Genomic DNA, 14,306 nt, shown 5'->3' with positions numbered 1-14,306 from the left:
AGACTCACTTCTTATAGCAGTGTTCTCCAACCAGGGTGCCTCCAGCTATTACAAGTCTCACTTCTTATAGCAGTGTTCTGCAACCAGGGTGCCTCCAGCTGTTACAAGTCTCACTTCTTATAGCAGTGTTCTCCAACCAGGGTGCCTCCAGCTGTTACCAGTCTCACTTTTTATAGCAGTGTTCTCCAACCAGGGTGCCTCCAGCTATTACAAGTCTCACTTCTTATAGCAGTGTTCTGCAACCAGGGTGCCTCCAGCTGTTACAAGTCTCACTTCTTATAGCAGTGTTTCCCAACCAGGGTGCCTCCAGCTGTTACAAGTCTCACTTCTTATAGCAGTGTTCTCCAACTAGGGTGCCTCCAGCTTTTAAAAAACCACAACTCCCAGCATGCCTGGAAAGCCTAAGGCTGTCCTGGGAGTTGTTATTTTGCAACGGGGGCAGTCTGGTTAAAAAAAAAAACAGTGCCTTATATGATTATTGGTGTAAGATATAAAAAACCTAATAGCCAATAAGAACATGAGCAGCGCTGTAATACTGTAATTGACACATCACACCGTGCTGCTACTGCCACTCCGCTTCGAGTGCTTGGCAAACCACCCACGCATATCCTCGGCCTGGTGCCAGTTCTAGTGATCATGCCCTCTATCTTGCTGATATCCTGTTTGTTCCCACTCATTTGCTACTTGAATTAGACTCTATTATTAGTTTGAGACCAATCCCAACCCTCCCCACACTGTACCCCCGGCTGAATTAATATTCTTCTTCTCGACTATTAGTATCAACCCCCTTGCTGTGTTTCATCTATTAGGGTACGTTCACACGGGCGGATTTATTTGCGGGTTTCCCACTGCATATTTGAAAGGTGGCGGGCTCTTCTCGCTGTCCGCAGCAGATTTTCCGCGGCAGAATTTACACTGTGGAAAATCGGCCGCAAGCCCCATTGAAGTCAGTGGGGTTTGCGGCAGATTTTCCGCAGCGTAAATTCCGTCACGGAAAATCTGCTGCGGACAGCAGAGAAGAGCCCGCCCACTTTCAAATACGCAGCGGGAAACCCGCAAATAAATCCGCCCGTGTGAACGTACCCTTATACTACTCTGCCTTGACTAAAGCGTTAATTTCTTTTGTAAAAACTTTTGACGTGTGTAAAGTTTAGATTGCACTGGGTCTCAGACCTAAGACCCCCCCAGAGATCGTGAGTAATAGCAGGGTGAAGTCGCGCCCCAGTCGGCCGCTTGATATGACTCTTTCACTCCATAGACTAATGCAGTGAAAGAGTCGGATTTGATTGACAGCCGGGGAGTGAGGTGCCAGCAATGCGCACTTCACCTGGCTTTTACTACATCTCAGGACTGAGACCTGGTGCGATCTAAACTTTTTTACAAATCTGGACTGTGTTGTTTGCCAATGTCCTGGCCTGATTTATTCTGCTATGGTTGGACAACTATACAGCATTTGTTGCTACTGGAAAACACTTGTTCCTCTAGTTTCACGAGGCAGTTTCCATCTCCCTTATAGAGTTTGAATGGGTGCCTGTTGTCAATTCAAGCTTCTCCGCACTGTACGTGTGCAGGATAAGAGGGACAGGGTGCCTGGGACCCCTCCTCTTCCTTCTGGTAGTAACTGGTGAGGGTCTTAACAATAAATGGGTGATAAATAGCATTAAAGGGAATGTCCCTTTAAGATTGAGATCAGTGGTCTCTACCCTGTGTTTCTCCAGCGTTTGAAAAACTACAACTCCCAGTATGCCCGGACAGCTGTTGGCTGTCCGGGCATGCTGGAAGTTGTAGTTTTGCAGCACCTGTAGAGCCACAGGTGAGAGAGACCACTGATTTAACCATAGTAAAAATGTTTTAAAAATGTCATATTTAGTAGAATAAAATACTTTATTTTTTAACCACTTCCGAGCCTTCATGTCCCCCATGAATATGGGCTATGAAAAAAGCATTCACTATGAACACATATAAAGGAATAAAAGGGAAAACTTAGGAGTGAGCACCACCTGGTGGTAGTATGTAAGTATGACAAGGAATCCAGCATTCCTCAAGGTCATCTGATCTGTCCTTTGGGAAAGTTGGGTTATAATTTTGGCCATACTGTCATCTAACTAAAAGACAACCCGACGGGATATTTGAGCATAAAGGATGTACTTACAGCCGTACGGGTTGGTGCTTTTAAATGTTATCTCAATGGGAAAATTCCACACGATGCTTTGGTTCGCAGTTCGGTTCTTAGTTGCGATTTGGGATATCCCTTCTTCCACCCCCTAACAAAGAGAGAAGATGAAGTATTAGAGGCAGAACAGAGTATTGTGTCACATTTATGATCAGAGGCTTCAGTCATAATATGCTAAAAAAAAAAAAAAAAAAAAAAAAATGGCGCATTTCCATGTTAAGATATGGTGACATTTTTCTATAGTTTTAAAGGGAAGGGGTGTCCAGTGAAAAAAAAAAAAAAAATCATATCAACTGGCTCCAGAACGTTAAACAGATTTGTAAATTACTTCTATTAAAAAAATCATAATCCTTCCAGTACTTATCAGCTCCTGAAGTTGAGTTGTTCTTTTCTGTCTGACCACAGTGCTCATTGCTGACACCTCTGTCTGTCTCAGGAACTGTCCAGAGTGTCAGCAGAGAGCACTGTGGACAGACTGAAATGAATAACTCAACTTCAGCAGCTGATAAGTACTGGAAGGATTACGATTTTTTAATAGAAGTAATTTACAAATCTGTTTAACTTTCTGGAGCCAGTTAATATGAAAAAAAATAGTTTTTTACTCCACTGAATGTAAAGTAAAGTTGGGTATAATTTCTGCGAGAACGGGAATGTCCACCATGTTGGTTACCGCCTGTCTTTAAAGGGGTACTCCACTGGAAAACTTTTTTTTTTTTCTAAATAAACTGGTGCCAGAAAGTTAAACAGATTTGTAAATTACTTCTATTAAAAAAGGTTAATCCTTCCAGTACTTTTCAGCTGCTGTTATGATCCACAGGAAGTTCTGACAACAGTGCTCTCTGCTGACACCTCTGTCCATTTTAGGAACTGTCCAGAGTAGGAGCAAATCCCCATAGCAAACCTCTCCTGCTCTGGACAGTTCCTAAAATGGACAGAGGTGTCACCAGAGAGCACTGTGGACAGACAAAAAGGAAATTCAAAAAGTAAAGAACTTCCTGTGGATCATAACAGCAGTTGATAAGTACTGGAAGGATTAAGATTTTTAAATAGAAGTAATTTACAGATCTAAAACAAAGATTAACCACACCTCAAGAATACTACCCTAGGGTACACAGTGAATAATTGTTTGAGACATAAAGTTTTGAAAAAAAGTGCAGATTTTATTAAAACAATAAAAACCTAAATGGTTAAAAATATCAGAGCAATGTCAATGTTATCTTAAACTGTCATTGGGCCCTAATGACAGATTTAGAAAATATGAATATATGTATAGCAACCACCTAATATAGAATAATCTATAGATGTAAAAAACAAATGCAATTTTTCAACGGTATATAATGATCCGGAGTCGACTATTAGTCCGGCACCTATGATGAATAAAAAAGGGCTGATAGTCCGGCACTTGTAATGGAAAAGGCAAAGTCACTTGATGGACTGATGTACAGGTGTATAAAAAGCTGCCCACAGTTGTTAGACAAATGCAAAGTTCAACCTCACCCTGGCTGCTGGTCCCGTACTGCGACGGGCCGATAGATGGAATTCTTGTGTTGGCTGCAGCAATCCTGGCGTGAGAGCCTGGATGGATATGGGCTCCGGCAGGAGACTCTCTCGGGAACGGTCCGTGGTATCGGCAAATACCTGGATGTGTATCGGACCTTCGCTGGAGAGATCGTGGCTGGGTTCTGGTAGTGCAGGCAGCAGGTTGGTAATGCGCTCAGTGGGAGAGGATGTTTGGTGAATGCAGCAAGTGGTGCACAAAGTTCTGGGCCGGCTTCAGTCTAGGTGGTGCGTGCAAATTGTGCTCTGTTCAGATTAGATATCAGCCTAGACGCGTTTCAGGGTGCTAAAAACGACCCCTTCCTCAGTAGGCGGATGTGACATATCCATCCAGGCTCTCACGCCAGGATTGCTGCAGCCAACACAAGAATTTCAACTATCGGCCCGTCGCAGTACGGGACCAGCAGCCAGGGTGAGGTTGAACTTTGCATTTGTCTAACAACTGTGGGCAGCTTTTTATACACCTGTACATCAGTCCATCAAGTGACTTTGCCTTTTCCATTACAAGTGCCGGACTATCAGCCCTTTTTTATTCATCATAGGTGCCGGACTAATAGTCGACTCCGGATCATTATATACCGTTGAAAAATTGCATTTGTTTTTTACATCTATAGATTATTCTATATTAGGTGGTTGCTATACATATATTCATATTTTCTAAATCTGTCATTAGGGCCCAATGACAGTTTAAGATAACATTGACATTGCTCTGATATTTTTAACCATTTAGGTTTTTATTGTTATAATAAAATCTGCACTTTTTTTCAAAACTTTATGTCTCAAACAATTATTCACTGTGTACCCTAGGGTAGTATTCTTGAGGTGTGGTTAATCTTTGTTTTAGTTTTTACCCATTTGGATTGGTGGGGATCAATCCTTTAACCACAACAACCTCGAATACCTGGTTGTGAGCTGCACACATTTTTCTAATTTTCTATTTTATAATTTACAGATCTGCTTAGCTTTCTGGCTCCAGTTGAATTAACCCCTTAAGGACCAAGCCCATTTTCACCTTAAGGTTTCGTTTTTTTCCTCCTCGCCTTCTAAAATCCATAACTCTTTTATATTTCCATCTACAGACCCATAAGGGCTTTTTTTTTTTTTGCGTGACCAATTGTACTTTGTAATGAAACCTCTCATTTTACCATAAAATGTACAGCAAACACAAAAAAATATTTTTTTAGGCAGGAAATTTGAATTAAAACTACAATTTTGCAAATTTTGGAGGGTTTCGTTTTCACACTGTACACTTTACGATAGAAATTACATGTGTTCTTTATTCTGTGGGTCAATACCCATGGCTAGATACTTTTATATTTTTGTACCGCTTAAAAAGAAAAATTTTAAACTTTTTGTACGAAATCAGTAATCTAAAATTGCCCTATTTTGACCACCCATAACTTTTTAATTTCTCCATATATAAGGCGGTATGAGGGCTCATTTTTTGCGCCGTCATCTGTACTTTTTATTGATACCACATATGCATATATACAACTTTTAGAAAAAAAAATTATAATTTTTTTGGGAATAAAATGTGACAAAAAAAGCAGCAGTTTTGGAAGTTTTTTATTTTTTACGTTTACGCATGTGGCGATACCAAACATGTTTATAAAAAAATAAATAAAAAATAAATAAAATGCTTTTTGAGGGTAAAATGGGAACAACTGACAATTTTCATTTTTATTGGGGGGGAGGGGATTTTTCACTTTTTTTTACTTTTTATTATTACATTTTTCAAATTAATTTCTTTTATTTATTTATTAATTTTTTTACACTTTTTATGTCCCCATAGGGGGACTATTTAGAGCAGTCATTTGATTGCTAATACTGTTCAGTGCTATGCATAGGACATAGCACTGATCAGTATTATCGGTTATCTCCTGCTCTGGTCTGCTCGATCTCAGACCAGAGCAGGAGACGGACTGAGGCCATTAAGCCGCGGCAGCGCTGCGGGCGCTCCAATCATCTATTTTAACGTGCGCATTGCTGCAGATGTCGTGATTTGTACTGATCACGGCATCCGAGGGGTTAATGGCGGACATCCGCGCGATCGCGGATGTCGGCCATTACAGGCGGGTCCCCGGCTGCTTTCAGCAGCTGGGGACCCGGCGGTAATGGCTGACATCCGCCGTGTATGACGCGAGCACCGCTCCGATGCTCGCGGCCGAACCTGCCGTGTATGACGCGAGCACCGCTCCGATGCTCGCGGTCAAACACAGGACGTAAATGTACATCCTGGTGCGCGAAGTATTGCCAAACCAGGATGTACATTTACGTCCGTGGTCGTTAAGGGGTTAAAAAAAATTGTATTCCAGTGGAGTACCCCTTTAAAGACAGGCGGTTACCAACATGGTGCACATTCCGGTTCTCGCAGGAATTATTACCCAACTTTTCCAGACCCCTGAGTTACAAGCCTTCCTGGTTATGTAGCGATACGTTGCAGTAATAATTTTTAACTAGGTGGATTTACATTCAGGATCTCTAGGATGTGACCATTCAATGCCTGGGGACCTTTCTTGCTGAAGACAATTTCATTGATGATAAGAGTCCAGGGCCGGTTTTAGGGTCGCTGTAGATTTCCTTGGGATAACAGAAAATATAGCCAGACCGGCCAACTATCTAATACAGTGTTTCCCAACCTGTGTGTCTCCAGCTGTTGCAAATCTACAACCTCCAGCCTTTGGCTGGCACACAGGTTGGGAAACACTGATCCACTATGTATGAGAGCCTATAATGGAGGGAGTGGGAAGGGTTGGGTACATTACATTTCAACATCTGATTCTTTTGAAGATAAGCTGCCACCAGAGGAGTCTGGCAGCGGCTTCCATCGAGAACACATGCAAACTCGCCATGTTTATTCGGGGGGGGGGGCGATCCACTGTGGAGGTAGCCGTAAGGCTATATCAATCGAGCGCAGAGCACACAGATCAATGTGGTTTTATGGAACCACATTGATCTGTATGAGGAATCAAATGGTTCCTCCTAAAAGTCCCCTAAGTGGGCTAAAAGTGTACAAAAAAAAAAAAAATATATATATATATATATATATATATATATATATATATATATATATATATTTTAAAAGCACACACATTACCCCCTTCCTTATTAAAAGTTAATATCGGGTGATTTTAACTTTTAATAAGGAAGGAGTTAATGTGTGTGTTTTCCTAAGTTTCATATAAAAAATATATAAACATAACAAATGGACCTACAGAATAAAGAGAAGGTGTCATTTTTACCGAAAAATGTGCTGCGTAGAAACGGAAGCCCCCAAAATTTACAAAATGGTGTTTTTTCTTCAATTTTGTCGCACAATGATTTTTTTTTTTACCCGTTTCGCCGTTGATTTTTGGGTAAAATGACTGATGTCATTACAAAGTAGAATTGGTGACGCAAACAATAAGCCATCATATGGATTTTAGGTGCAAAATTGAAAGGGTTATGAATTTTAAAAAGGTGAGTAAAAAAACGAATGTGCAAAAACAGAAAAACGCTTGGTCCTTAAGGGGTTAATTCCCTGGTAATGCGTGCTAGGAACCTTGGTGAGTCCTGTTATCGGGCCTGGATTTTTATGAGATGAAAGACCGGTTTGATAGTGAGGCCTTTCATCCCCTTCCTGGAACAAGCCTAGATCAGCACAGGTGCTGAAGACAGCTCCTCGCTGGGCTTTACAACTAGGTGAGAGTCAGTCTGCATGTGAATCTGTGAGGACTCTCTAATGAGAGTTTGATTCCAGAGGTTTGCAGCATCAAAAATGGCATATTGTAACCTGTGTGAGTAAGGGCTCGTTCACATTGCTATCAGATTCCACTATTCAGAGTTCCGTCGTCAATCCCGTTAAAAACGACGGGAGTTTAGCGGAGAAAAAAAATAATGCAAGCACTATTTTTTTCTCTGATAAATTTCTTTAAAATTACTGGATCCCTGACGGACCCAATGCAAGTGAATGGGGTCCGTCGGGACCCGGCAGTAGCCGTTTGCACCCGACTGGTTTCAGGGTCCGTTTGGCTGCAAAGTGAACATAGCCTTACACATTTGTTATCTACTTTGTTGGGCAGATATTAGTAAGCCACCTGTAAAGGGGAAGGCGGTGTAAGTTTTGTTACTAGAATCATATAGTAGAAACAGCTCACCCAGCTCAGCTTCCAAACCTGTACTCGGACCTGCGGGTCCCGCCTCCGGCTTCACTGCACACCAATTCAATAAAGAGAAAATGTCCAGCATCCAAAGGGTGGAGTACAAACAGGGTTTTTCTTTATTGGAAAAGTTGCACAGACACGGTAAAAACTCTAACTCTTAGGCTAGGTTCACACTAAGGAATTTCCACCTGCAATTCCGCTTTGAAATTGCAGGCAGACATTCCGCTTACTAAAATGTATAGTGTAGTGAAGGGGTTTCCATTCACAAATTCACACTTCGGAATTCACAAAGCGGAATTGTGAACGGAAAATCAGATTTAAAATTTCCGCCTGAAGAATGGCGTTGCTTATTCTTCAGGTGGAAATACTCGCAGAACACACTGCAGTCTATTGGAGACTGATGTCCGCGCGGTCCTAGTGCTGACTGATTCAGTCGGCGCTGGCCGCACTCGGAATCTTCAGGTGGAAATTTTCTGCCCAGAGATTTCGTAGTGTGAACCTAGTCTAACTCTGAGTTTTTACGGTGTCTATGCAACTTTTCCAATAAAGAAGAACCCAGTTTGTACTCCACCCTTTAGATGCTGGACATTTTTTCTTCTATGTTTTGTTACTGAAAAACAACATCAGGAGAAGCCCTGTTTAAACACTACTTTAGTTTCCCTGTCTCTGACTGCTATGTTGCCGATATTTGACTGGTTCGACAGAGCTAATCTCCCACAACTCATCACAATGACAGCCACAGATATCCCCATCAGGCATGTCAGCTTACCAAATTTTAGTGGGGAATAAGATTTTTTATTCTCTCCGTCACCTAATGATACAGTTTTACCTGGTGCCCAGAAAGTCAAGCATAAGTTTCTCCTGTACAGCATGAGCGTGCTTGTGTCAGTGGTCATGGAGTGTCTCTGGTCTGTCTTCTGCGCTGGGGCTACAGGATAGGCCAGACAGTCTAGGTGTGAGCAGCAGATGTGCTTTGGGGATAGTGACATGTAATGGGGAGAGCATTGGGCGAGTCAGTGGCAGATTTAGCACTGTGTGCAGGATGGTGGTTGTGGCTTCTTCCCACGTGTTACTTGTGACACTAAACTTTGCTCTATAAGGGGTTGTGGTGCACCAGTATTAAATTGTGGGGCCAAAACCGAAAAGGTGGGATGTACTTGACCAAAAATCATGACAGAAAATGTCCCAAAATTACAACTGCCACACACGTTGTGTTACACAGCAGTGATTCACAATCTGTGGCTCTGTAGCCGCCGATGTAGAAGTGCAACTCCCAGCATGTCCTGACAGCCTTCGGCTTTCAGGGCATGATGAGGGTTATAGTTCTACACCAGCTGCAGAGCCTTGAATTGTAGATCACTGCTCTGTTTTTTCCAAATATTGTGCCTCAGCTGGTGTAAAACAGCCACGTCTCCTTCCCACGCAGGCCTCCTCTTCTGCCTCATGCCGCCTGCTCATCCTTCTCCCATGGCCACTGAGCTATACCCCTTTGGAATCAACACCCAGCGATACTTTCGACTAAAAGTTTTTGGCGGCTGAAATTTTGGCGCATCCCTATTAAGGGGTAACACTACTAATAGATACGACACCCCTAACCAATTTTCTATCCATCTCATTGCTGCTCCCATGCTGATAAGTACAGAAAAACGTATGCCCTATCCGCGGGATAGGGGATAAGTTTTAGATTGCGGGGGGCCCAAGTGCTGTGGCCTCCTGCGATGAACTGTACAGAACCCCAATTCTCCCACAGAGTGACGCGTCACAACCCCCGCCCCCTCCATATATCTCTAAGGGTGCGTTATTCCGCTATCTTCAGCTCTCCCATAGAGATATATGGAGAGGGCGTGGTGGACCCAGCCTCAGGCGGGGGTCTTGACGCGCCACTCCATTGGAGAGCAGGGGCTCCATATAGGAGATCGTGGGGGGCCACAGCGATCCTGCAGATAGGGGATACATTTTTCTGTAGTTATCGGCATGGGACTAGTCCTTTAAAGAGTACCTGTCATCAAGTAAAAGTTTTTATATAGTATTCCTTATGTAAAAAGAAGTCATATTGCAATGTATGTTCATTAACAAAAAATAATATTTATATCAGTTTTTACCTTGCTAAAAAGTAGCCTTTAGGGGTCTCTCTTGCATAGTGTTTTTCAGGCGCTGCATAGGCCGCTGCATAGGCTTAGGACCAGTGTCCAACGGGCACTGGTCCATTTTCCGGAAGTGCGGCTCTGCTCAGCTATCGCTCCCTGCCTGTCAATTATGCAGGCGGGAGCGAGCGCTGTGTGCGCGGCGCACACGGGGCTCTGTGAGCAGAGACATAATCACCTCCCCCCTGCCTTGTGTCCCACCGCCCCTCACATATGCTATGTAGCGCAAGGCGCACAGCAGGCAGCACGCTCCGATGTTCCTTCTCTCTGTATGCCTCACAATCTGCCATGATTGGCTCCGTTTTATGCTCGCTCCCGAGCACAGCATAGAGCAGGGCGGAAGGGCGGAAGCGTTACCATCCAGGCTTCAGGTGACGTCACGCCTGCTGGGTAAAGCCCCCTTGCAGCAGCTAAAGCAGTGAGTAAGTGAGCAGACTTTAGAAGGCTATAACTTGATAAATAATGGCCCAAATTGAAAAAGAAACAGTGATATGGACTCAGGATGACAAGGGGGAAAAAAGAGCAGCATGTTTACTTGGTGATAGGTACTCTTTAACCCCTTAAAGGGGTAGTCCAGTGGTGAAAAACTTATCCCCTATCCTAAGGATAGGGGATAAGTTTGAGATCGCGGGGGGTCCGACCGCTGGGGTCCCCTGCGATCTCTCTGTACGGGGCCCCGGCTCTCCGCCGAGATAGCGGGTGTCGACCCCCGCACGAAGCGGCGGCCGACACGCCCCCTCAATACATCTCTATGGCAGAGCCGGAGATTGCCGAAGGCAGCGCTTCGGCTCTGCCATAGAGTTGTATTGAGGGGGCGTGTCGGCCGCCGCCTCGTGCGGAGGTCGACACGCCCCCTTCCCGCCGGCTGTCGGGGCTCCATACAGGAGATCTCGGGGGGCCCCAACGGTCGGACCCCCCGCGATCTGCAACTTATCCCCTATCCTTAGGATAGGGGATAAGTTGCTCACCACTGAATCACCACTGGACTACTCCTTTAAGGACCAGGACATTTTACACCTTAAGGACCAGGGCGTTTTTTGCAATTCTGACCACTGTCACTTTAAACATTAATAACTCTGGAATGCTTTTAGTTATCATTCTGATTCTGAGACTGTTTTTTCGTGACATATTCTACTTTAACTTAGTGGTAAAATTTTTATGGTAACTTGCATCCTTTCTTGGTGAAAAATCCCAAAATTTGATGAAAAAAATGAAAATTTTGCATTTTTCTAACTTTGAAGCTCTCTGCTTGTAAGGAAAATGGATATTCAAAATAAAACATTTTTGGGTTCACATATACAATATGTCTACTTTATATTTGCATCATAAAATTGATGAGTTTTTACTTTTGGAAGACACCAGAGAGCTTCAAAGTTCAGCAGCAATTTGGAAATTTTTCACAAAATTTTCAAACTCGCTATTTTTCATGGACCAGTTCAGGTTTGAAGTGGATTTGAAGGGTCTTCATATTAGAAATACCCCATAAATGACCCCATTATAAAAACTACACCCCCAAAGTATTCAAAATGACATTCAATAAGTGTATTAACCCTTTAGGTGTTTCACAGGAATAGCAGAAAAGTGAAGGAGAAAATTCACAATCTTCATTTTTTACACTCGCATGTTCTTGTAGACCCAATTTTTGAACTTTTGCAAGGGGTAAAAAGGAGAAAATTTTTACTTGTATTTGAAACCCAATTTCTCTCGAGTAAGGAAATACCTCATATGTCTATGTTAATTGTTCAGCGGGCGCAGTAGAGGGCTCAGAAGGGAAGGAGCGACAAATGCTTTTTGGGAGGCATGTCACCTTTAGGAAGCCCCTATGGTGCCAGGACAGCAAAAAAAAACCCACATGGCATACCATTTTGGAAACTAGACCCCTCGGGGAACGTAACAAGGGGTAAAGTGAACCTTAATACCCCACAGGTGATTCACGACTTTTGCATATGTAAAAAATGTTTTACCTAAAATGTTGGTTTCCCAAAAATGTTAGATTTTTAAACAGGGTAATAGCAGAAAATACCCCCCATAATTTGTAACCCAATTTCTCCCGAGTACGGCGATACCCCATATGTGGCCCTAAACTGTTGCCTTGAAATACGACAGGGCTCCAAAGTGAGAGCGCCATGCGCATTTGAGGCCTAAATTAGGGACTTGCATAGGGGTGGACATAGGGGTATTCTACGCCAGTGATTCCCAAACAGGGTGCCTCCAGCTGTTGTAAAAGTCCCAGCATGCCTGGACAGTCAGTGGCTGTCTGGTAATACTGGGAGTAGTTGTTTTGCAACAGCTGGAGGCTCCGTTTTGGAAACAGTAGCGTACCAGACGTTTTTCATTTTTATTGGGGAGGGGAGGGGGCTGTGTAGGGGAATGTGTATACGTAGTGTTTTTTACTTTTTATTTTATTTTGTGGTAGTGTAGTGTTTTTAGGGTACAGTCGCACAGGCGGGGGGTTCAAAGTCGTTTCTCGCTGGCAGTTTGAGCAGCGGCAGAAAATTTGCCGCAGCTCAAACTTGCAGCCGGATACTTACTGTAATCCTCCGCCCATGTGAGTGTACCCTGTACGTTCACATTGGGGGGGACATCCTGCTGTTGCAAAACTACAACTCCCAGCATGTAGGGTCTATAAGTGCATGCTGGGAGTTGTAGTTTTGCAACAGCTGGAGGCTCCGTTTTGGAAACCGTGGCGTACCAGACGTTTTTCATTTTTATTGGGGAGGGGGGCTGCGTAGGGGTATGTGTATATGTAGTGTTTTTTACTTTTTATTTTATTGTGTGTTAGTGTAGTGTAGTGTAGTGTTTTTAGGGTACAGTCGCATGGGCGGGGGGTTCACAGTAGTTTCTCGCTGGCAGTTTGAGCTGCAGCAGAAAATTTGCCGCAGCTCAAACTTGCAGCCGGATACTTACTGTAATCCTCCGCCCATGTGAGTGTACCCTGTACATTCACATTGGGGGAGGGGGGGGGGGGGGACATCCAGCTGTTGCAAAACTACAACTCCCAGCATGTACGGTCTATCAGTGCATGCTGGGAGTTGTAGTTTTGCAACAGCTGGAGGCACACTGGTTGTGAAACACCGAGTTTGGCAACAAACTCAGTGTTTTGCAACCAGTATGCCTTCAGCTGTTGCAAAAGCTACAACCCCCAGCATGTACGGACAGCGGAAGGGCATGCTGGGTGTTGTAGTTATGCAACAGCGGGAGGCATACTACTTTGGCTGGGGATGCTGGGATTGTAGTTATGCAACAGCTGGAGACACACTGGTTTGCTACTTAACTCAGTGTGCCTTCAGCTGTTGCAAAAGTACAACTCTCAGGAGTCACCGACAGCCAACGGGCATGCTGGGAGTTGTAGTTATGCAACCAGCAGATGCACCACTACAACTCCCAGCATGCACTTTAGCTGTTTGTGCAAGCTGGGAGTTGTAGTTACACAACAGCTGAAGGTACACTTTTCCATAGAAAGAATGTGCCTCCAGCTGTTGCAAAACCATAAGTCCCAGCATGCCCATAAGGGAATGCTGGGAGTTGTGGTGGTCTGCCTCCTCCTGTTGCATAACTACAGCTCCCAGCATGCCCTTTTTGCATGCTGGGAGCTGTTGCTAAGCAACAGCAGGAGGCTGTCACTCACCTCCTGCTGCTGCTTGATCGACGCTGCAGGTCAGTCCCGCCGCCGCCGTCGTCGTCGCTCCTGGGGCCCCGATCCCAACATTAACGCCTGGGATCGGGGTCCCCAGCACCCGGGGTGCACGTCCCGCACCCGCTCACGTCCTCCGGAAGAGGGGCGGAGCGGGTGCGGGAGTGACACCCGCAGCAGGCGCCCTGATTGGTCGGCCGGGAATCCGGCCGACGAATCAGGGCGATCGTGAGGTGGCACCAGTGCCACCTCACCCCTGCAGGCTCTGGCTGTTCGGGGCCCGTCTCTGACGGCCCCGATCAGCCAGTAATTCCGGGTCACTGGATCACTGGAGACCCGATTGACCCGGAATCGCCGCAGATCGCTGGACTGAATTGTCCAGCGATCTGCGGCCATCGCCGACATGGGGGGGCATAATGACCCCCCTGGGCGATATGCCGCGATGCCTGCTGAACGATTTCAGCAGGCATCGGGCACCGGCTCCCCTCCGGCTAGCGGCGGGGGGCCGGGAATGGACAGGAGGTACTCCTACGTCCTCGGTCCTTAAGGACTCGGAAACGGGGGCGTAGGAGTACGTCCATTGTCCTTAAGGGGTTAAGGAAAAGTCTCATGCCGAAGAACGTATCCCATTTTAGATCATGCGGGAGTGTGGGGAT

General features: G+C 44.9%; 1 protein-coding gene across 3 annotated transcripts in view; it reads right to left on the bottom strand.

Annotated features, from left to right (window-relative positions):
• B9D1 (B9 domain containing 1) overlaps positions 1-14,306 on the bottom strand; it is a 91,193-nt gene that overhangs the window by 75,392 nt on the left and 1,495 nt on the right. For all 3 annotated transcript variants that reach the window (XR_008846892.1, XM_056533800.1, XM_056533799.1), the window contains exon 3: positions 2,153-2,264. Coding sequence is in view for 2 of the 3 variants with exons in the window: in XM_056533800.1 (XP_056389775.1) it covers positions 2,153-2,264 (112 nt within the window). In the remaining variant the exon portion in view is untranslated. The remainder of the gene's footprint in view (positions 1-2,152; positions 2,265-14,306) is intronic.

Source organism: Hyla sarda, chromosome 8 (assembly GCF_029499605.1).
Source record: "Hyla sarda isolate aHylSar1 chromosome 8, aHylSar1.hap1, whole genome shotgun sequence".
In the NCBI taxonomy this organism is placed as follows: Eukaryota; Metazoa; Chordata; class Amphibia; order Anura; family Hylidae; genus Hyla; species Hyla sarda.
The sequence above is the reverse complement of the archived record's forward strand: the minus strand, read 5'-3'. Positions and strand labels throughout refer to the sequence as shown.